The sequence below is a fragment of the Mus musculus genome, chromosome 12 (genome assembly GCF_000001635.26).
Source record: "Mus musculus strain C57BL/6J chromosome 12, GRCm38.p6 C57BL/6J".
NCBI lineage: Eukaryota > Metazoa > Chordata > Mammalia > Rodentia > Muridae > Mus > Mus musculus.
In genome coordinates, this window is record NC_000078.6 from 81,609,765 (window position 1) to 81,634,483 (window position 24,719).

The 24,719-nt window shown below is 46.2% G+C and overlaps 1 protein-coding gene across 1 annotated transcript in view; it reads left to right on the top strand.

Annotated features, from left to right (window-relative positions):
- The first annotated feature begins 21,484 nt into the window (after window positions 1–21,484).
- The window catches only part of Ttc9 (tetratricopeptide repeat domain 9), a 36,309-nt gene continuing 33,074 nt past the window's right edge, over window positions 21,485–24,719 (top strand). Inside the window, exon 1 of the mRNA NM_001033149.3 lies at window positions 21,485–22,037. Coding sequence (NP_001028321.1) covers window positions 21,641–22,037 — 397 coding nt within the window. The 5' untranslated portion in view covers window positions 21,485–21,640. The remainder of the gene's footprint in view (window positions 22,038–24,719) is intronic.

The following is a 24,719-nucleotide window of genomic DNA, read 5'->3' on the forward strand; positions in this document are numbered from 1 at the left end:
TTTATTTAATTAGCTTTACAACACAATAACTGGGCAATCATGCCTACTCTAATCCTCTAAGCCAATCTGGCTACCTACCAGCCAAAATCCCTGAGATACTTGCATTTTTAGTATTGATCTGCCTCTCTCTGCGTCAGGTGTGTTCTCCCATGGTGTCTCTGGGACCCTCTTCCTCTTGGCAAATCCCCTTTTCCTCTTCTCTCTCTCCGTTTCTCTCACTGGCAGAAGCCCTGACCTATTTTTCCTTCTGTCCAGCCATTGGCTGATCAGCTTTTATTGACAACTCAGAGAATAAAGAGGGAGCAATGTTTACATAAACTTGAGATTGGAGAGTCTTTGAATAAGCGTTACAATGCCATGTTCGGATTGTAACCAGATATGGGGGCAGAGAAATTGGTATATGAATAACACTACAAGGATAATCTTATATGGTGCACAAAAACATTAGGCTTACAGTGTACATTCTAGAATAATTATTAAATCTTTTCTCTTCTTGAAGAACCCCCTATGGTTGGTAAGCTGTCAATAAACAGCGTGGTATTCTAACCACGGAATAAATGAGTACATGAGGAAACAGAGAGCCATTCATGTTACTTTCTACCTCTAGTGCTCTGAATCTTTTGATGACCCCCCTTTCTCATTTTTTAGTTGTTGTTTCTGTTGTTGAGACAGTGTCTTAGTGTGAAGCTTAGCCTAGCCTCAAAATTGTTATCCCTTTGCCTTTACCTCGAAAGTGCTGGGATAAGGGGCATGTGCCACCATGCCTGACTGGTAGACTTCAGTTATAGGTCCTGGACAATTCATTAGCTAAATTCCTTACCTGATTCCTGATCTCCAGAACTCATGTAAGACCTGACACACTAGCACAGGTCTGTAATTTCATTGAACTCCTACCAAGAGATAGAAAGTGGAGGCAGGAGAATTGCCAGAAGACCACACAGGTCAGCTAGTCTAGTATACAACGCAGCGAACAAAAAACCCTGCCTTGATCAATGCAGAATCAAGAACCATTACCCAAGATTAGCTTCTAACCTCTACACAAATCCTGTGGTATATGGCATGCACACACACATGTGCACATGCAAACATGCCTGCACACACACCATGCATCCACACATGCATGCACGCACATACACAGCCTTCAAGCATAGGGAGGTATCAATGGATATACATTAAATGAATATAGGTGTCAGTTCAGCTGTTTTCTTCTCGAATTATCAGTCGTGGGAAGAATGACCATACATATCCTAACTTGTCATATAGAGCCAAGTCTACTGGTAGGCCTGTGTCAAATAATCTCATAGAGGGGGTGTGAGGTGATCTCCACAGTCACTTTCCTAATAATCTGACATAGTTATAGGAAACAGAATGCCATGGGCTATAAAATCACCTACCAAAGGCAACCTTGCTAAGAGTGGGTGTGGCCGCGGCCCCAAGATGGCGCCCAGGACTGCTGCCAAGTCTTATGACTGGCACCAGACTTCCCAATATCCCTCAAGATAGCACAGATGCACCACGACGTAAGATCAGATGATGTGACGAATGTAGTCCTGAGCCAATGAACTGTGCCTACGTGGACTGGGGTGAAGGGGAGTGGACTGGAGGGGATAAAGGGGGATGGCCGAGAGAGGTTGGGGCATTCTTCTTTTTCCTACACGTTTGTGAAGTTCCTGAATAAACTGCCTTGAGAAGGACGTCGGTTTCGTCGCTTCTTTTCTGCTGGTCGGAGTCGTTAGCGACAAGTGGTGCAACATAACCTATTATTTTCCTATGTATGTAAATAAAGGGCAGAGATCCTGTAAAGCTTCAGCTTACACTTATATCATCACAATGACACCCTGTACACGATAGCTCTGCTATCCACTTCTTCTCACGTTGCTATCCTGACTATTTTCAGAGTCCAGGAGAGTTCCCCCTGCCAGACCTAACCTCCTGCAACTTCATCGGGTGCCCTGCTAAGAGAGCAGCAAGGCACGTGGAGCTCCACAGTAGGTCCATTTAAAGGCAGATCCAGACTTCTCTGTCAAAGGACCATGGTTTCCCTTTATAAAGTTGCACTGGTCAGGAAATTGCTTTGCTACTATTTAAGCTGGTACGGGAGTCACTTGTAGCCAGTTTCTGGGGGTGGCAGTAGCAATTAAAAGCAATTACCCAAAGACCTAATTTTGATAACCTTGTATTGTCAACAAATGACTCACAGTTTGGACATCTGCAGCTGGGTAGGAATAATCTATGGAGAGACTGTCACCTTGGACCATGCACTCTCATTGAAAGCAGCAGAAATTGGCTCTCATAGATGTGTGAAGGTGTACAAAAATTGTATGAATTTTTATGTTTGAATCACAGATGCCATGCACTATATAAAAAAACAAATAGTATATAGATAATATTGAAGTTTTATGAAAATCACATTATGTGATTCTTTTTATACAAAAATGTCCAAACCAGACATATCTACAAAGGTAGAGCATAGCCTGGTTATTGTCCTGCTGGTGGAGAGGGTATGGGCTGTTGGGAATTATTTGCTAATTGCTATGGTATTTATTTGAGGGAGCAGTAGAGATGTCTTAAACTTCTCTTTCAGTTTATACAGAGTTCCCTTGTAGTCGGTTTCTGGGAGTTGGGTAAAGTCTACACTCTGTGAATATGCCCAAGGCCTTTGATTTATACTTTATAGATTGTAGAGACAGAGCTAACTAGACACAGTTAAAGATAGAAGGAGAGAATGAGAAGAAGTCAGAAGATTATAACATATTGCTAGAGTTAGTTTGGGATCAAAAAGAGCAATTCAGGAGAGAGAGAGAGAGAGAGAGAGAGAGAGAGGGAGGGAGGGAGGGAGGGAGGGAGGGAGGGAGGGAGGGAGGGAGAGAGAAAGAGAGAGAGAGAGAGAGAGAGAGAGAGAGATTGAGATTGAATCAGTCAGCTTGGAGAGGAGTTTGAGCCAGAATAGCTGAGTGGACCCAACCAGCCAGAGTTCTGAAAGAACAAGAAAGGGTAAGCTTATTCAGCAGTAAGTGTCGGAGGCTGAAAACATTCTAGGCCTAGATTAGAGTGTACAGAGGCTAGATGCTTCCAGGCCTGGGCCTAGGTTAGCAGTAATACTCTAAGACAACAGTTACATCAGGTGAATAAAAGTTATTTTTACAAGGACTCACTGAATTAGAAATTGCCCCCAAGTAATGGCAGTATAGCTGAGCAGCCCTGGGACAGCTCTGTCATCAGCAGCACACACATTCATTTATGTATTTTCTCTTTCTCCCTTCTCTCTTACTCCCCCACCCCCATTTGAAACTATCTTTTAACAGCTGGATGCTTGAAGCCCCAGGAGGACCCCTAAGTGCAAACTCACTAGCTCAGTCATGTGGGCTAAATTCTCAGGAAGACACACTTTGGTGTGTAGCAAGCATAACATTATTAGAGATGCTCTTGCGAGTTAGGGAAACAGTCTGGGGATTCACATAAGCTGATAGACAGGACTGACAACGTGCCCAACCACCCCCAAGAGAAGACCTAGAGGTGAGATGGCCCTGTGAATTGTACCAATGAAGGGGAAATGTCCTCTATTCTTTTAAGGGTGTCTGGGTGGTTCATCCTAGCATCCATTCTGAACAACATTTGAGAGATCAGAGTGCTGCTTTGAAAAGCACAAACAGAAGTTCATGATATACTTGGATTGCTATAACTGGACTGCAGAAATCAATGTCCCCTCTTTTAATCTCTGAGCCACAGTGTACTGGCTGGTTTTGTGTGTCAACTTGACACAGGCTGGAATTATCACAGAGAAAGGAGGCTCCCTTGAGGAAATGCCTCCACAAGATCCAGCTGTAAGGCATTTTCTCAATTTGTGATCATGAGTGGGAGGGCCCATTGTGAATGGTGCCATCCCTGGGCTGGTAGTCTTGGGTTCAATAAGAAAGCAAGCTGAGCAAGCCAGGAGAAGCAAGCCAGTAAAGGACATCCCTCCATGGCCTCTGCCTCAGCTCCTGCTTCCTGACCTGCTTGAGTTCCAGTCCTGACTTCCTTTGGTGATGAACAGCAATGAGCAAGTGTAAGCTGAATAAACCCTTTCCTCCCCAACTTGCTTCTTGGTCATGATGTTTTATGCAGGAATGGAAGCCCTGACTAAGACACACAGAGAATGAGTTTCTACAAAATTATATTGCTTTTGCCACTAGGACTAATATCACAAATTTACATTAATATTATTAAGCAAAACACATGATCCAGCCATCACTGTATAAGACATATCCATCAAAGTGAAGACATTTAGCTAAGGTTCCCATTGCTGTGCTTCTCAATATCATGTGACTGTGTTATGGGTAGCAGGGCCCTCCAAAGCAGAGTGAACACCCTGATGCGGGGCCGTCTGACAGGCAGCGAATTCAAGCCCTGAGGTAAAAGAAGCCACAAAAGAACCTAAAACTACAGCTACAACACAAACAAACAAACAACACCTCAGCTTCTGGCAGCCAGAGCCCTAGAGTGACTAAAGTGGGGAGCAGGGGGTGGGGTTTGGGGAGAGCAGGCAGTGGCTTGCAAAGATCACCATAACAACCAGAATATAAGGCAACTTTTGGGAGTACTTCCCTGATTGGTCCTAATTATTTGCATGCCCAAAAGAGAGATGGCCCAGCAGTTAAGAGCACTTGCTGCTCTTCTAGAGGACCCAGGTTGTTTCCAGCACCCATATCAGCCAGCTCACACCTGTCTGTAACAGCGGCAGGGGACCCAACACCCTCTTCTGGCCTGCATGGTCACCTGCACATACATACACAGACACGAATAAAAAACAAAATAAATCTTTAAAAAATTAAGCTATCTAACCCAATTAAAGTTGTAAATTCCAAGCTAGTGATAAAGCATCTTGTGTCAAAACATCCCTTACTATCTACCTACTCCGTTCTTGGAGGTGGAGGGAGGATGGAGAGGAACCCAATTGGGAATAGGAGGCGGTCTGCACAGACCAGTTCACTGGTTATGTTATTTGACCTAAAACTTGCTCATGACTTGATCTTGGAATCCCCAGTCTCAAGAACCATGAGGAATAACTCTCTGGTCTTCATCAATCGCTCAGCCCTTTGTTATAGCTACTGGAATGGACTATGACGGAGACTGGCATCAGGGAGTGGGATGTTGCTGTAACAAACACTTCAAATTGTGATACAGCTTTGGAACTAGGTAGTAGGTGGATTAAAGGAACATAACGGAAAAGGCCTAGATGCCAGGCACAACTGTGTGGCTGATTCTGCTGTGGGGCTCAAAGCACAAAGAGAGAGCCTGGAGCTCCTCAAATAATGACCTAATAAATGCTAATTCACGATGATCATGTTGTTTGGAACATGAGCCATTCTTCTGAAGTCTTAGAAAGAAATGAAGGAATAAGGCATTGGAAACTCAGGAGAGAGGCTGTTCTGTAACAAAGTGGCAAAGAGCTCAGCTGAACTGTACTGGAGTAATGCGTGTAAGGTAGAACCTGGGAGTGATGAGCAGGCTCTTTGGCAGAAGAAATCTCTAAGCAAAATGTTCAGGATGATGCCTGGCTTCTGATTACATAGGGCAAAATTCGAGAGAGAGAGAGAGAGAGAGAGAGAAGAGAGAGAGAGAGAGAAAGAGAGAGAAGAGAGAGAGAGAGAGATCCAGAAAATTCAGCCCAGCAGGAGAATTAAAAATAAATCATTTGAAAGAAAACCCCCAAGGTGGTGTCAGAGCAACTGTTCTCTGATATTACTATGCAGCGGGGTGCTATCCATCCCGGCAACAGAAAAGCGGCGCTGGTGTCTTTCTGGGGACTATTGTGGCTGTCTCAACCATCATAGTCCCCAAATGTCAGGACTTAAAGGACAGATCAGTTTCAAATGACAGGCCTTGGGTGGTACTCCTGGGACCTCACTGCTTACTGCCCAAGGCCACCTCAAGTGTCTCCCCCAAGCTTTCAGGTACAATTCTCTTTGGTCACTGCACCTCACACTTGATTCACCTCACACTTGATCTGATGCACCTCTGATGCCTTTCTGGAAGGCATCAACAGTAAGCTGGACATCCATGCAGTGCCATGCACAGGACCCACGCACAGGACCCATGCACAGCACAAGAACTCTGGACATGGATGCCTCCACCTAAAGTTCAAGGAATTCCCTGGAGAGTCTTTGGAGAGCCTTAGGCTCCCAAATCTGTAGTGCCATCTGCATGCGACACCAGTGTGGGAGAGGTACAAGCATAAGACTCCAATCCTTGAATGTACTGTGTAGTCTTGTGCTCAGAGAAGTGGGATGAGTCAGCCCGGGCCTTGGGAGCTCAACCCCCACACTCGTGTATCTGGAAGGCAAGAATATAGTCAAAAGATTCTATTAGAGGCTTAGTATTAAATTTCGCTTACCTTGTTCGGTTTGGGACCTGCTTGGGATCCATTAGTCTGTCTTCCTTTTTTCTCCCTCTTGGATTGGAAGGGTTTACCCTGTCCTGTCACACTGTCACATTTAGGGAGTAGATAACTTGTTTGTTTTCACATGTTCAGAGCTGGAGTGTAGTCTGGCTCAGAATGAATCCCACCTTGGGGTTTCCTAGAGCCAATTTAGATGAGACTCTAGGCTTTGGATTTCTGAGCTGGTGCTGAGTGAGTTGCAGGTTGGTGGCTTTTGGGATGGACCGAATGCATTCTGTTTGTGAAAAGGGTTTGGAAGGTCACACAATGCTGTCGTCTTAAGATGCCTTCCAAAGTCTTCTGTCGAATTTAATCAACAACAGGATAGTATTAAGAGGTGGAGTCTTGAGGTGCTGTGTAGCCATTTTATCCTAGTTGAAACAATCCCTTCACAAGACTCAGGAAGTGTATGAAACTTATCAGTCTCAGAAAACTAAAACTTAGAAAATTCACTAGCCCCTTCTCTTAAGGTTTTGAGAACTTCATTTTTCTAAGTACCTAGGCCCTAAGCAGAGTGGGAACACATCCATCCCCTTGCTACCAGGGGTTACACATTAACCAAGGCCCACTCCCCAACACAGAGGGTGTGACCCTTGTCAGACAGGCACAAAGCATAGATCACAGATTAACTAAGTCAGCTTTCTTGCGATGCTGGGATGCAGGGCTTTCCCTGCCCTCAAAAGCCTTTAAGATTAGACCCTTGTTTTGTGTGCTAGGAGTGAAAATGACTACTTCTGTACCACTAGCTGCAGTGTTAATAAATCTGTTGTCTGGAGGATGGTTTGACTTAGCACCCCCACTTTCCTGCCCCCTCGGTCCCTCTGTCCATCTCTCCTTTCCATCCCTCAGATAGGTTATATAAGCAAGCAGTGAACAGTTGCTGAGAAAAGAGACTCTCCTCCCAGCTGAGCTGCCTGCAGTAGACTTTCTGACTGGCTGCGCTGCCTGCAATTTGGGGAAGGAGCGCCAGAGCTGCAGGTTTCCTGAGTCATCACCCATACTGGGGCAGGTTTTTTCAGTAATGCAGCTGCCGGAGTCAGCTATGCTTCCTGTGAGTAATCGCAATAAACTCACCGGTTCCCTAAGCTTGCCTTGTAGGGAACCCTCCCTTGGTATGTCTTAGTGCCCCATCTCAGGCAGTAGATGCGTGTAGATGTTTGTTTGGGTGACCCACCTGGAATCCCAGCCATCCAGGATATGGAGACAGGATCCTGGCCAAACTAGGAGAATCATTGAGCCCCGATTCAGTGAGAGGCCCTTCCTCAGCAAGCAGAATGGAGGGTGCTTGAAAAGGACACCTGACACTTCTGGCCTCCACAAATGCGCTTGTGCAGTGCACCCCCACCCCCACCCCACACATATACCATCCGTACACACAATTTTATATGCTTATGCAGCATTTGTCATTAGGATATTTAATTTTGGAAAATTTTAACATCTAACAAATTTCTTGTTTACGCTCAACATCCGTAGCAGGTGGAGAGAGAAGGTAAATAAATAAATACGAGCAGCTGTAGGCTGGGGTCGGGCCACACTCAGACAGACAAGCTTGTTTTCAGCCCTGGAGCTGCAGGGGATGGGCTGAATCTTGGCTCCCCCTGAACAATCTAGTGAGTCGCTGAGAAGCGAGGTGATTTTCACAGGGGCTTCAGTGCTTCAGGCAATATCTTATTTGTCCTTTCTTTTGGCTCTTAGAAACAATACAATAACTGGACCTTCATCTTAGGGAAGATGAAGACATTTTAATCTATCCTAAGCACATGACCCACTCAATGGGTCTCCACACTAGCAGGAGACTACCCCTGTCTTGTAAGCCTCAGTTCTCACAACAACTTGGAACTGAGGACTTAACATATTCATTCAGAGCAGAGGTTCTCAACCTGTGGGTGGTGACTTCCTTGGAGTCTTGAATGGCCCTTTCACAGGGGTCATCGCCTAAGATCATTGGAAAGCACAGATAATTCGTAGCAAAACTGCACTTATGAAGCAGCAGTGAAAATGGTTTTATGGTTGGAGGTCAGCACAACATGAGGGACAGGAGTAAAGGGTCGCAGCTTCAGGAAGGCTGAGAACCACCAATTCAGAGTCCAAACTCTGCTCTGGGCCTTCTCTTCTCCACACTAAGCTGGGCTGAATAACACTATACTTTAAGTAACAACCAGTTCAAAACAGAGCAAGACCTTTACCTGGCAACACTATCAGTGCTCGGTGAAGATAGGACAAACGTGTCAGCTCCCGTGGGAATTACTTACTGGAAAATAGGAAGCAAAGGAAGATAGGAAGGAGAGGATAAGGAAAGAGGGGCAGGAAGAAGATAGCAATGAATAAATTCTACTTCAGACCATGAGGTATGAAAATGTGTGGCCAGAGACAGAGTGACAGAACCAAGTCAACTATTTTACATTCCCAAGAGTCTGGTTCATGTGTATTCATCCCGGTTCCTTGTCTCTGTCCTTCCCATCCTCAAACCCAAACTTCTCCCTCTCAGGTACGCTCTGCAGTGCTGACTTTACAGACAAAACCTCAGCAGTCTAAACAGGGCTGGGTTGCAGCTGAATATAGGCAAAGGAGATAAATAATGGATAATGGACTTGGCAGGCCACGGCGTAGCGGCCGTGGCAGAGTCTGTGGGAGTCCAGATGTGCGTTGGCAGATGTCAAGAGATACTGGATTTAAGAGAAGGCAAATAAAATCTGTCCTTCCAGAGTACCGGGATTAGGAGACTACACCCCACTGTCATCTCAGGACATCAAAAATGATCCATGTGATCCAAACATTTGTAATCACAGTTTGCTGTGAGGCAGAGTCTCTCTCATGGAGTCTGACAGGCATCATCTCTGCCTGGGCTTGCCAGCTCCAGTCTCATGTCACATTGTACCTGTCAGGCCTTCAACTCTGAAGGGACTGACTTTAGGAAGTACAGTGGTGTCAGCAAGTGATTGATATGTTGGTACACTGCATGTCTTCCTTTCCTCATAGAAACACTGAATAAAACCCCAGTGAGGACACTAGAGGCAGGCTGAGAAGCTACACCCATTCTGCCCCAGTCACCATAAAACCGAGAAGGGATTCTTCCACCAAAGAGGTGGTAGCTTGGCAGTTAGTCACATCCTGCTGGTACATCTGCCCCTCTATGTGGTGCAGTGCTAAGCAATTGGGAAGGATTCTTCCCATAAAGGCTCTGCAACATGGAAACAAGAAGGCAGCCCATGCACTCGGTGTCCTAGTTTATCTGGAGGCTGTCCAAGAGCCTGGTTGAGGTCACATCCGCCTCCAAGTGCCTTGTGCATTGCAAGACCCGCCAGAACCTAGCCACTGAAAACAAAGGTGAGTCTCAGATCAGAGCTGCAGTTCTCCAGACCAACACCAGAGGGAGCAAAAGAACAGAAAAGCTTTGAGAAATCCTTGCACCTTCACAGCTCACTGAAAGTCTTCTGGTACATCAAACTAAAGACTGGAACACACCGCTGCTTTCCAAATGTCCAAATACAGGCCGAAAATGTATAAGACATGCATAGTTATAGGAAAATACAGCTAAATCAAAAGAGTTTTTAAATTTTCTCTAGAAACCGATTCCACAAAAATATTTATGAATTGCCCGATAAAAAAAGTAAAACATTGCCGAGCGCGTGTGGCGCACACCTTTAATCCCACCACTTGGGAGGCAGAGGCAGGCAGATTTCTGAGTTCGAAGCCAGCCTGGTCTACAGAGTGAGTTCCAGGACAGCCAGGGCTACACAGAGAAACCCTGTCTCGAAAAAACAAAAAAGTAAAACATCGTGTCATAAAGATGTATAATGAACTAAAATATTGTGATCCAAGTTCTCTGATGGCGAGTCAGGTAGACTTCAAGTTCAAGACCAGCCTGGGCTTTGTGATGAATTCAAGACCTGCCTGAGTTTCATGGCAATACACTGTCTAACAAACAAACTAACAAAAACAAAAGAGCCAAAAGAGAAAAAAAAAATCAAATGAATGAAAAATTTAAATTATACATAAGTAAAATGAAAGTAACAACCAAGAGATGTAAACTATCAAAAGGGAAGTTGTATAGTTACTCCAGAAATACTGGGAAAATGGAAGGACAGACCATCCAAAGTGGTCAGGTTACTGGAGCACAAAGAAAAAATGAAGGGCTGGAGGGTGGGATCTCTAATCCCAGCATTCAGGAGGCAGAGGCAGGTGGATCTCTGTGAATTTAAGGTCAGCCTGGTCTACAGCGTGCGTTTCAGAACAGCCAGGGCTAAACAGAGAAACTCAGTCTTGAAAACCCAAAACAGAAGAGGAGGAGGAAACAGCCCAGTAAGCAAGGTGTGTGTGATGGTGCACACCACTAGCCCCAGCTTCTCAGGGAGGGAGCAGAGACCGTAACACTGTGGGAATCACCTGCCTCGCACAGAGAAGGCCCTGGCTCCATCTCTAGCACTGCAAGAGAGATGGGATGGGAAAGGTGATTATTGTATATAGGTTACTAAGGACAAAAGAGAATGCTATGGTAATAAGTGTACAGTGTATGTATTATGTATATGTTTGTATTATGTATACATAATTCAAGATGTAATTTGAGACATCAGTAACATGGGAAGAAGATAGAGTTATACGAGTGTAGTCTAAAATGCAGCTGAAGCTACGCTGTTGTCAACGGAAGGCTGAGTGCTATTAGTTTGTTTTATGCAATAATAAGAACAAAAAGAAAATATCTATAAAATGTAAACAAAAGGAAAGGAGAAAGTCAAAACATGTCACCTGCAGAAACACTCATTTAGAACACATGTAGGTTCTAGAACGCGAGTGTACCTCCTCTTTTTCTGCTTCCTGTGAGTGGCCCTTCCACCATGCTCCTCCTGCTATGCATGCTGTCTGACATAGACCAGAGCCAGGGGATGAAGGACCACAGACTGAGAGCCCTGAAACTGAGAGCCAAAGAACTCCTGCCTTCCATTGTTTGTGTCACTCTACCATAAATGCCACCGAAATGAAGAAGCATTTAATGCTATCCACAATGACACAGCAACAAAATAGATAACTAGAGAAACTGGCCAATCCCTGGAACCATGCACTGTATTAACGCTAAATCTCCAATCAATAAGAACATAAGAGACCAATAATGAGAAAGAAGTGATCAAGACCAGGTGGCTTCACTAAAGAACCCCAATGTGCAGTTAAAGAATGAGCAGTCTTCTGAAAATTAGGGGAAACTTTAGATCATTCTACCGCGTTAGCATTACCCTAAGACCTTAGCAGAAGACCACACCCAATACTGTGGATGAAGAATCATGCCAAATTTCCCAACAAAACGGTAGCACTCTGCATCCCACAGCATCACAACCAAATGGGATTTAATCATGGAATAGGAACAGTTCAACCTATCAAAATCAAAGCCAATCTAGAACCTGGTATGATTGCTCCTGGTTTTAATCCCAGCGTTGGGGAAGTAGAGGCTGGAGCCATGTGAGTTCCAGGCTAACCTAGGTCACAGTGACATATGGACCACAAAATGGAATTGTGAGCCAAATAAATTCTTTCTTGAATTACTTTTGTTGAGGCACAGTGGTGGTCTGAGTGAAAATGCCCCCACCCCACTACCCAACCTTCACAGGTTCATAGGGGGTGGAGCTATAAGGAGGTGTGGCCTTGTTGAAATAGATGTGGCCTTATTGGAAGAAGTGTGTCACTGGTGGGCTTTGAGGTTTCAAATGTTCAAGCTAGACCCAGTGTCTCTCTCTTCCTAATGCCTGCGGATCTGGACATAGAACTCTCTGCTTCTTATCCAACACCATGTCCAGCTGCGTGCCATCGTGTTTCTCGTCATGATGATAATGGACCAAACCTCTAAACCTGTAAGCCAGACCCAATTAAATGCTTTCCTTTACAAGGGTTGTGTGGTCATGATGTCCCTTTACAGCAATAAAACCCTAACTAAGGCAGGCACTGTGTCATAGAACAGGAGAAGAAACCAAGACACCGAAGAACCCATAGTGAGGCCATTCCCCAATGGCGAGTGGAAGGGAAACACAGATCTGCTGCTCATGATGGGGGTGGGGTGTGTAAGCTTGGGGCAGGATCTCCTCCAGCAGAGCCTTGGGATAATGTCAGGCCCAGTCAGAAGGCAACCTGTAACCCCTTACAAGGACCTTAGGGCTGGGGATGTAGTTCAGTGGCGAACACCTGTGCAGCATATGTGAGATCTCCCACATTGCTAAACACACACAGAATGCAAAATAGTTTAGCCAGAACCATCTAAATAAAAAAACTCCTACAGAAGCTGTGGGGTTGCTTCAAAGTCATGATAGTCTACTTTGGGGGCAATTCTATTGTATGTAAAGCTCTAGCCTTTTAGTACTCTGTAGGGAAAAGAAATAAGTGTGTGTGTGTGTGTGTGTGTGTGTTTCAAAAAAAGCTACAAAATGTTAAAGATGCTCCTGGGAGCTATTAACCATGCTGTCAGAGTTTCACATATTGTTGTAAAAAATGAAAAGACAAAAAAAAAAAAACCAAAAAACAAACAAACAAACAAAAAAACCCCAAAACCCTACACACACTGAACTGACAGGCAAACAACAGATTAGGCCTAACAGAGGATTTGAGAATAAAAAGTTCCAATTAGTGCTACACTAGTCTGATATTCACCATTACAGATTAACTCCACCTGATCCTGCAGCACAAGTCATTAGAAGTCCCCTGGAAGTCACAAAACCTTAAAATAGTTTTTTTTTTTTTTAAATTTTGCTTTATTTATTTATTTATTTTTGTAGGAATCATCTTTTATTGGGGGAGGGTTCATCAATTCTTTTTTTTTTAATTTATTTATTTATTATATGTAAGTATACTGTAGCTGTCTTAGACACTCCAGAAGAGGCATCCAATTTCGTTACGGATGGTTGTGAGCCACCATATGGTTGCTGGGATTTGAACTCAGGACCTTTGGAAGAGCAGTCGGTGCTCTTAACCCCTGAGCCATCTCACCAGCCCCTAAAATAGTTTTTATAGCAGGGCCATTACGTGGGAAAATCTAACTCTAGAGTCCACTTGAGCGGGATTGAAGTAAGGAGACTGAATGTAGGCATTGGCTACAGAACCCAGAGTTGCCTTCTCATGGAGACTGGTGGGAGAAAGAATATAGCTGGAGGGAAAGAGAGAGAGAAAATCCACAAAATTTTCAGAGTGGCTGAGGCATGGATCCAAGGAGGAGGGAGTGGCCAATCTTAACTGTAGTAGAAATGGAATGTAAATCCCTGGGCCCAAGCAGGGAGGACAGGGGAAAATTAGTCAATCTCTCTCATCCCTATCATCCAAGATCACATTGGTGCCTCCCCTTTGCTAAGCCCTCCATCAACCAAGAGGGAAATGGAGCTGGTGGAGCAGGGGTCAGTATGGGCACTGGAGGGTGGGGAGTGACACAGCCTTTTGTGATGGCCAGTACTGATTGTTAACTTAACAGGGTCTAGGATCACCTAGGAGACAAACCTCTGGGCGTGCCTACGACGAGTAGAAACTCCTCTCTATATTGGGTTAACTGAGATTGGGAAGGCCTACCCTAACAGTGGGCAGCACCCTAACAGTGGGCGGCACCATTCCATGGGGCAGGGTCCTGCATTAAAAAGAAGGGGAGATTATCACCAGCTTCATCCCTCTCTGCTTCCTGACTGAGGATACAATGTGAACAGCCATCTTATCCTCCTGCCGCTGAGCCTTCCTTGCCATGTTGGATGCTAGCCTCAAACTGTGAGCCAAAAGAAACTCTTTCTTCCTCTCTCAAGTTGCCCTCTTCAGGCATTTTGCCACAGCAACAGGACAAGTGTCTGATACAGCTCTGGAGCCTGCTCCAAGTGCAAGGGATCCTACCACATCCAGGACAGTCGGTGAACCTGCATTTTTGCACTGGAAGTGACGACTCAAACTGACTTACATGCCCATTGGTTTGCTTTCCTAAGAAGCCCATGGGTGTATATGGCATTTAAAGCAATTGGATTTTTATCACTTATCTGACATCCCACAAGCTCTGCCTCTCACCTCATCTTTGCCTCTATTCCTTTTCCAGTCAGCTAAGCAAGGTGAGCATAGACAGTCCTCAGCCCAACGCTCATACAATATTCCAAATGGAAAACGAACTGCCTCTCAGCATCTAAGGCTAGGGGAATATCATCTCTACTTGGTACGTGTGCCCTTCCTGAATTCGTCATTATGCTACAGGAAGATGAAGTAATTTTACCGGCTCTATCTAGAATGGGTGCCAGCAATGAATGATGGGGTGGTGCAGACAGGGAGATGATTGACAGTTCTCCCAGACCACACAGCATAGGGGAAGGAAGAGTCTCCTGAGGACAGACGTTAGCGGGTCTAAATAATGGATATCATGGCTCCCAAGCAGGGAGTATAATGGACACTGGAGACAAGGAGGCTGGAGAGGGAGTTGTGTGGTAAGAGGGAGGAGCAGGGGCAGCAAGATCTTACTTTTCAAAATACAGCTAGCTGAAGGAACTATGGTACTATAGAGAGACTTGTTTAGGGAAGGAAGAAGATAACATGAATTAAAATATGAAATGCACACTAACTACGTGTAGACACAAACTAACTTGAAAATTTCACACTTCCTATGGAAGAATAGTTGAAGATTATTGTGAGAAACAATATCGTGGCTTCATAGTAAGAGTGCCAGAAACTCAGAAAGGTGACAGGAGACAGATCCATTTGTAGTTTTTCAGAAGCCGGGTGTCAGTGAGAACAAAAGGCTTAAAACAGTGTGTGTGTGTGTGTGTGTGTGTGTGTGTGTGTGTGTGTGTGTGTGTGCACATGCGCACCCCTCTATTCATAATTGCATTTTTCTGCCTACTAAATTCCTCATTGGCTAAGCTCTTGATGGAGATACAGTCTTCTTGTGTCTAGAATGGCTCCCTCTTCAAATTCTTCATTCTCTTGGTTCAGGAAGCAAGGCTTTATTTAATATATATCCAGAGGCTTGAGATTTCCTTCGTTTTTAATACGCAGCCTTGGTCATGTGGCAGACTGTAACTTTTCAACCATGGAATGAGCAACAGTACCAGGGCAAACAGGTGCTAGCTGCCAAGTAGGGAGGACGGAGCCTAGGGACTCCTGCATCTCTGTGACACCCTGATGATGTCTAAATGCACCCATACTGAAAACGGAACACAATCATTTACTTCTTACATATGGATGAAAGCAGATGATAGAAATGCTATCATTTTTCTCAGGTAAATTTTGAAGTTCAGTGCAATTAGCAAAACATCCTCAAAATAGCTTTGGTTTGATTGTCACACCATCTAATCCTGAAAAGCTTAGATTTGAATAAACAAGATTCAAATATATATCTCATGTCTGCTCAAGACACTGAGCTGAAGGAAGAGGCAACAGCAGCCCTAGCTGTCTCCTGGGGTGTATGCAAGCTCAGAACCAGTCTGCAAAGAGAGGGGGAAGCCTTTGAAGGTCAGTGGTCAGGCAAAGAGTCAGAGACTCCAAGAAGCAGGATCAGAGAAGATACAAGGCTGGAACCCACAGGGAGCAGGTGTAGCATGCTAGCACATAATCCTTTCCTTCCAAGTTCTTCACCTCCAGTGCCAGCCTCGGGAGTAAAGACTTCCCATAGACTTCTGCGAGGTGTGCTCACAGCTTGCCTGTTATGGGTGGAAGGTGAAGCGTTGATAGTGCATCATAGCTCCATGATCGCTAGACACCTACCATGGCCCAGTCGTCTTTCTCTTATAAGGGAAGAAGTGTACCCGAGAGCCACTGAAAGGAGGAAAATCAAAATACCACTTTCCGTGCAATGGAGTAAATGCCAAATTGATTAGTTCAGCGTTCTCTCTTTAGGGCCAGCAGCCTACATCAATGGCTTCCAAGGGACTTTTCCTCTTGGATGAGACACAAATCCCCTCACTTTTGGTGAGAAATGCAAGCAATAAAAAGTTTGTGTGGTTATGCACTCGAGGAGGGGAAAGCAAGGTAGCCAGAAGGTCCCCGAAGAAGGCCCTGACTCAGTTTCCCTGTGCCAGGCAAATGAAGTAGAAGAAACTGAGTGGAGGTTAGACCAATTCACTTCCCAGAATCCTACCAAGAAACTGAACAAAAATCAGAGGAAAGGCAGAGCTAAGAGAGAAGGGGAAATCGGGGCTCCCCCTTTCTCCTCTTCCTCAGGTACACCAGGGACAAGCAGAAGCAGCCGAGGACTTACTAGCCATGCGGAATCTTGATCCCACCCGAGGAGAACCGAATTGGAGAGGCAGTCTGGAAGACCGTCAGGCCACTCAACTCAAACTGGGCAGAGTCTGGAATACGATGAATTTCTGGCTCCCAAATTCACGCTCTGCTTCATTTCCTAAAATAATGCTCGGCATATGGTCAATAATTAATGAATGAATATTTGAGAAATTCTCCTTGGCACTTCTTTAATTCCATCTGAGGGGAAGCAAGCATTTCCAAGAAGCGAGAACACGCTACAAATGAGTGGCTAAGCCAGACAGAAGCATGCTGAAAGCAAGCAAATAAACAATGCCAGGCAACCACACTCAGCACTGCCAAGTGGGACAGATGGGCATAGTAACTCCTTCCTCACTTCCTACCCCCATGGTCTTCCCTCCCTTCCTCGCTGGTGCTCCCCTCCCCTTCATCCTTAGGAGTACCAAGGTCTTGTGCTGAGTTCTTTGTCTTACACAAGGAAATGTCACATGAGTTATCTGTCTCTTCGAACCCTATCCTTAAAACCAAAACTGAAGGAAAGACATAGTGCGGGGAGGGGAGTTGTCATGCCATTAACCTTAACCTTTTAACTTGATTCTTTTATTTTCTGCATGTATGTGTTTGTATGTATACGTGTGTGGTGTGTATGGGTATGTGCACACATCTGTGCAGAGGACAAAAGTCCACATAGATGTCTTCCTCAATCACTGTCCACCTTATTGGGACAGGGTCTCTCACTGATTCATTGATTTAACCAGATTGGCTGCCTGTGAGCTCCAACGATCTTCTGTCTCTATCTCCTTAGTACTGAGGTTACAGAGGCTTGCTTGCACAACCTTATCAACCGAGCCATCTCCCAAGACCCACGTCTTACCTTTAGATGGTTAAAGTGACCTGAATTACTTCTTTTTGTTGAGACATTACCAAGTCCAAGGTCTGGGTCTTTATTTGATATTTGCTCTCTATGATTCTTTCTACCCTAATCCACTGGGGTAACAGGAAATCTTTCAATCTCTTCCGTCTGCTCAACTACTTGAAAATAGAAAGGGCCAGGAGTTGGCAGATATTTACGAATTATTGGAGTTCTGCCGCCACATTATTATGGGATCCAGCCATGGTAGGATTTAGTGTGTAATACAATTACCGTCTGCCAAGTACTTACACCATGCTTCACAACAAACCCACTGGGTCATAACCCCACCCCCACTTAATGAGTGGGGAAATCTGAGGTTGTCTAAAGTTGAATAACTTGCCCAGGAACTAGCCAAGAGAGAATGCCAGCTACACACACACCTGTCCGACTTCAAAACTCCTTCACCACTGAGCAAACAGAGCGCCTCACTTGTCAGAAGACGGTAGACTCAGTGTGTAAGCAGAGACTCTTTACCCTCTTTGGAGCATTAGGGAGGCTCAAGTGGGATTAAAGGTGATGGAGCATTTAGAAAAGGGACGTTCTATAAAATGCAAGGTATAATTTAGTACGCCAAGTTCAGGTCCAATTAAAAAGCTTTAGTTCACCATGAATGGTAACTACCCATGTGAAACATTCATCCTTAGCATGAAGTATGTCCCAGTTAAGGTGCCATGCATTTTTCATTTACCAACTTCATAAATACCAAGTCCTTATACAAGTTTTACTCTTGATGTAAGGAAGCTATGTAATGATGTATTTGTGTTGGGAGCGCAGGTTGGTCTCACCTTTTAAATTTGAATTATACATATGACAAGGTCTCCCTCTGTAGCCCAGGCTGGTCTGGACTTCACTCTGCATACTAGGCTAATCTCAAATGTGAAACATGCTTTGTGTCTCAATCTCCCGAGTGTTAGGATTACAGGCAGGACACCCCATAGCCAGTTGGACCACATTTAGACAAACAACTGTGCGCCAGGGAGATGGTTTCATGGTTAAAACACTTGTAAACCACCCACCCTTGGCTTGGGGGCCCACCCACAATGCCAGCAATTGGAAGGTGGAGACGGGGGATCTCCAGAGAAAGCTGGCTAACCAGACCAACAGCTCCGAAACCCTGGATCCAATTGAGAGACCTGTTTCCATGAAAAACATGGAGAGCAATCAATGAAGACTCCCAACATCAACCTCAGGTCTCCACATACAAGTGCACTGGCATTACACACATATGTGTTCACGCACAGAGAAACACACACATTCTCATGCATACCACACACATACTCACGGGGGAGAAAAGAGCAAATTGACGGACTTTCTTGAGCTGGGTGTATGGCTCAGTGGTAGAATGTTTGCCTAGCACAAATGAGGCTCTGGGTTTGACCCTCAGCACGGTGTGTGTGTGTGGGGGAGGTTACTTTAAAAATTAACCAATTTTCCTGACAGAAAAGTAAATAAGAACAAAAAATAAATACGAGTAATGCAAGAGATTAAGAATAATGTAAGAGCTTCCAAGGACAGATTACATGGGTTTAAATACCAGGCTTGTTACTTACTGGGAGTACAACCTTGACAAGTCTCTGTAACATGCTGTGGAGGAAAAGAAATAGCCCAAATAGATTCATGGGCGTGAATGATTGGCCCATGGAGGTGGCACTATTCGGAGGTGTGGCCTTGTTGGAAGAAGTGTGTCACTGTGGAGGCAGACTTTTGAGAGCTCATATATGCTCAAGGTCCACCCAGTGTGGAGCACAGGCTCTTCCTGGTTGCCTTCAGATCAAGATAGAGAACTCTTGACTCTGTCTCCAGCAGCATGCCTACTTGCATGCCACCATGTGTCCCGCCATGATGATGATGGACTAAACTGGACTACTGAGACTGTAAGCCAGCATCAATTAAATCTTTTCTTTTATAAGAGTTGTCATGGTCAGAGTATCTCTTCACAGCAATAGAAACCCTAAGACATGTGGTATTCAAAATTGGAGTAACTACTTATTTCACTAGATTGTTATGAAGGTTACATGTATGCAAAGTGCTTAACCCAGTCCCTGGTACGATGTAAGCACCAGGTATTTGATATCTACTATTGTTCACTTCATTTAGTATTATCCACAATAGTGCATAACGTAATATAAAAAGCCGTCTGGATACAAAAACAACTGGCTCTGTACTTTAAGGTACATACCTACAATAGACTATTATATAGCCATGAGAATAAGGCATGGGGGCCCAGCTCAGCTGTGGAGCACTTGCTTGCATGAATCCCCAGGTTCAATCCCCAGAACTGCAAGAGGGAAGCACTAAAAGAATATTTAATTCCATGAAACGTGAAAGTTTAAAAAGAAGGAAACAAATTTTAAACATTGACCCATACCGCTTACATTTGTTAAGCAGAAATACAAAACTTTGAGTAAGAGTCTCCGGGTACCCCTATGTATACGCTGAGGCTTTTGTTAACAGTTTTTTATACTTTCCTAAACTTCTAGTGCAGAACAGCGGGTGTGGCCATATTATGTCAATCTTGTTAAAGTGCAACTTCTGGGTCAGTGGGCTGGCAGTCTTGCACCCGGAGCACTTCTTGCAGGCTCATCAGTGATGCTCATTCTGCTGGTCCAAAACCTGAGTAGGAAGTTTTCACAGCACTGTCTCTGAGCTCCTCTTGGAGCTACAGAAGCACCGATTGCTGGATCCAAGGCTAGGGTCCTGTTTTAGACAATCTGGACTATGTCCTTAGAGCTTGCATATAATAATTTCCAGAAGATGTTGATGCTGCGGATCTGGGAAACACCCTTTGAAAATCACATTAAGAGCATCTTTTCGTTCCCTTAATATCACTAAAAATGTATCTATCCTCTTCATTGCCTATAAACCCAAATCCAAATGCTTTATTCAGAAACCCCTGGCATCCCTCTCACTTGGAAAGCCATAAAGTCAAACCTTTAGGCCTTAAATATGTCTGAGGTGTCCAACATTACAGCTCTGAGAGCTTTCTTGCTTTGTCTGGTATTTTACTCCTTCCCTGTGCCCATCCTTTGGGGGGTCTTCAAATGTTATTACCCTGTAAGGAATTCCCAGGGCTCCACAGCGCTTTCTGTGATTGCTAGTGGGAATTGTATCTTCCAGCAGTAAACTGGGTTCTTTTGGTGTGTGTGTGGTGGGGGGGGGGGGGCTGTAACTTGCCTATTTTCATCTGCCTGTGTGTGGCTCAGCCAATCTCCTGCATACAGCTGACACTCTCACTGACAGAGGGAAAGAAAGAAGGAGCCTCCCCAGGAAGGGTGCGTAACTGTCCAGTAATGGAAACTGGAACCCTGTGCCCGCCAAGCCTGATGACCAACAGTAACAGGTGTTTCCATCTCCGCTTCTGTGATTCATTCTGCATAGCTGCGCACGCACATAGCGTAAGCACACACAGTCTCCCGGAATACAACGCCAGGCACGCAGACGTGCACCCGGTGTCCTGGGCGCCCGGGAGACACACCTCAGCGACAACCTGGATCCACAAAAGCGAGGCTCTGCCACCTAAAATAGTAATGTCTTACTGCAAACAAAACAAGCAGTGGCACCTGCTTATTTTCCTTGCTCCCTGGCGCACCTTTCTCTTTAGTCCTAAAGAAAGCTATTGAGGTGACCCCCCCCCCTCCCAGTCCTTCCCATACACACACACCCCTCCCCCATAGCTTCTTTTGGCCACGGCGCGCCTCGGAAGGCTGGATGAATGGGAACCAGGGGGCCCTCTTTGTCGCTAATCTTCCCCTCCTTTGAGCAAGCCCAGCTTCTTCCGGGTCAGCGACAATCACCACCACCCCAGTCGGGCCCGTTGTCCCCTGCACCACGGCCAGGCTCGCACAGGGTCCGGTAGCCCGCGGGGACAGGTTGCGGGAGCAGAAAAGGGCGGGGACGAGGGCGGGCGCCGAGGGAACGGGGGAGGGAGCTGGGAGGGGAGCGATCGCAGGAGGAGGGAGCTGCCTCGGGCGGCTGGCGAAAAGGATGGGAGTGCGGGGCAAGCGCGCGGCGCCCAGGGTAACGGCCGCGGCAGAGTCTGCGGGGCGCGAAGCCAGCGCTCCGCGCTTTTAAAGCCCGGATCGCGACGCGCTCTAGGCGCGGGCGGCGGCCGGATGGAGAGGAAGGGCTTGGCGGCCCGATCCTCGGGGAACCCTAGCCCGCCTGCGCTGGGTGAGGGACCGCGGCCCGTGCCGCCGCCGTGCGTCCCGAGCGGCGGAGGAGCCCCGGAGCGGGGCCAGGCTGGAACGGCGGCCGAGCCCGCGGAGCTTATCCGGCGCGCACACGAGTTCAAGAGCCAAGGGGCGCAGTGCTACAAGGACAAGAAATTCCGCGAAGCCATCGGCAAATACCACCGGGCGTTGCTGGAGCTGAAGGGATTGCTGCCGTCACAAGAGGAGCGGGACGCACGGCCAGCCTCCTCGGCAGGGGTTCCCAAATCCAGCCGCCTCTCAGAGGAGCAGAGCAAGACGGTTGAAGCCATTGAGATCGACTGTTACAACAGCCTGGCAGGTAAGCCGCGCCCCGCCGCACCCCCTCCTCTCCTTCCCCGGGCCTCCAGGGGCCCCGCCCGGCCACGCGTCCCGTCCCCAGCTTTCCCAACCTAGTCTCTCTGGATCCCAGAGCGCCGCTGAGGCACACCGCGGTGCAGACTCCCTCCCGTGACAGTGGTGCTCTGGGGAGATCTGGGAGGGAGGCGCTTGAGAAAAAGTGTGACTTTCAAGATGATGTCTTCCAAAGGCCATAGTCATCTTGAGTCTCTTCCCTTGCAAACATGGTGAATCTTGCCTATAAATGACCGGGCAGACAGAGGGCGACCCAGCGGGCCTGTCAGCGACTGCTACTGCTCACTTGGGTTCAAACTGAAGAGATAGAAGAAGCCAGAGATACCGCACAAGCCATGGGCTCTAAGGCTAGCTCATGCACCTGTCTGTCTCACTCGGGTGTCACTGGCTTTAAAGTTGACCTATGTCTTCCCTTAAGTAACCAGATGGAAACAGGCCTTCCCTCAAGTTCTCCTGCCCCAGTAGCAAAGGGGATTTTTTTTTTTTTTCAGGATGTCCTGAGTAAAATGGATTCCAAAATGCTACTTTCTTCTCTCCGGGTCTTGCTCCAGCAGTCTCAGGGCTCTGAGTTCATGGTTGGTCCTTAGCCCTGCTGAATTCTTAGTCTCCTGCCTAAGGCTCTTCTGTTGGGCTGAAGGTGTACTTCCATGGTGTGCTTTAGGGATGAGGCTAAGTGTGTGTGTGTGTGTGTGTGTGTGTGTGTGTGTGTGTGTGTGTGTGCATTATAGAAAATGTAAAGTCTGTAAAAAAGGAAAACGCTGAGGCTTTCGAAGGACTTCCTGCGAAATGTGGCAAACAGCGATATAAACAACTGCCTTACAGTGACGCAACCACCCTCTACTTTTCCCACCTAGTGTGTATGGTTTGGGGCACAGTCAAGCCTCTCTCTGTTAGAATAAAAGGCATTTCTTCATTTCTAACCTTGAAAGTTGCTTGAACTAAGTATGGCCTGTTAGGGGGTGGGGGCGGGGTGACGATGGATGCATCTGGAGGTTGAAAGACTACAACTATGGTCCATTCAGAAATGTAGATCTGCTGTGTTGGCTTTGGGCATTGAGCACCAGCTTCCCTCCGCCTTCCCATTCTGTCATGTTTGAGGTCATCTTTAGGCAAGTGCTCTACCCCTGTGCTGCCATGCCCCTATCAGGTCATCTTTACTAGGGTGAAACCCAGCCTGGGAAGACACGGTGTGAGGTAGCTTACACACGTTAAGAATTACACATGTAAACCAAGGGCAGTTACAGAGATGGTGACACTGGCCCTAGTATTACAAATAATGGCACCAGAGAAAATAATGGCACAGAAGGATGGAATAGGTGAATCCATAAAAGGATACTTGATTCCTCTGGTTTCCCGTAAGGATTTGGCCACTGCCCTGATGAACAGTTAAAGGGCAGAGCCTGTGAGGGCGGAGGAAGAGGCACTCAGGATGGCTAATGCAGTGATTTTGGAGTGGTAATGGGTGTTCTAGGACTACATTTACCCGGCCCATGAATAGCTAGCACTGCCTGCCCTCCACCCCACAAGTGGCTGTATTTCCATGGTGAAACCCAATGTATGTCCTTGGTCAGGCCTGCCTGGTCAGAGGACAGAGGTGTGGTCAATCTCTCCTTCTGTCCCTACCACACAAACACTTGGGGAAACTTCACTGGTGACAGAATGGAAATAAACCCAGAGGGCTTTCCCTTCTGCTGCCTGCTCTGGGGCTCATCACTTATGAACATTAACAATGTAGCATATGTGCAGTTAGGTACACTACATGCACTTTTGCTTTTTTGAAACAGGGTTCACTGTATAGCCCTGACTGGCCTGAAACTATGTAGACCAAGCTGGACTCGCACTCAGATATTCACCTGCCTCTTCCCTCAGAGCACTGAGATTAAAGGGGTGCACCACCATGTCCCGCTTACACTAATTTAAATATACATATGCAATCTGAAGGAAATATGGCCATTCACCTTGCAGAGGAGACTCCCAAGGCTCCAGAGCCATCCCTCTCCAAAGGCAATGCCCTGCCCATCATAGCTTGATGCAGAAAATCAGCATCATCTGGATCTCTTCTGCTACCACGTACCCAGACTCAGGTGGGCTCTCAAACGCCACATTTCAAAATTCTTTGGGATGCCCTCGGCCCTGGTAACCAGGAAGGAAAAACATACAGTGCCGTGATTCAAGGCTCTGAGAGGACTCACATAGGTTTCACATAGAATGTGAAAGATGACCAGCTGGCCAGTTCTGACAAAGTTAAAGTCCACAACCTGTGTGGACAATTCGGCACGTGACAGGAAGCCTCCACACAGAAATCACTTTGGTGAAACTTGACATTGCTGTCAAATCAGTTACCATTCTCCCAGAAGTCCCACCTAGTAGCAAATAATCCTTTCTCATGGGATTATCAAAGTAGTAGAAACCTATATAGATGTTTTCTTCTAGAAAACTGCAAAACATTTAGAGAAATGCAGAATGACGTCTAACTCCTCCACCTAAAGAGATCTGTGTTTAACCTGGTTTTACGAACACCTTTAATCCCAGCACTCAGGAGGCAGAGGCAGGAAGATCTCTGAGTCTGAGGCCAGCCTGGTCTATAGAGTAAATTCCAGGATAGCCAGGGCCACAGAGAGAAACCTTG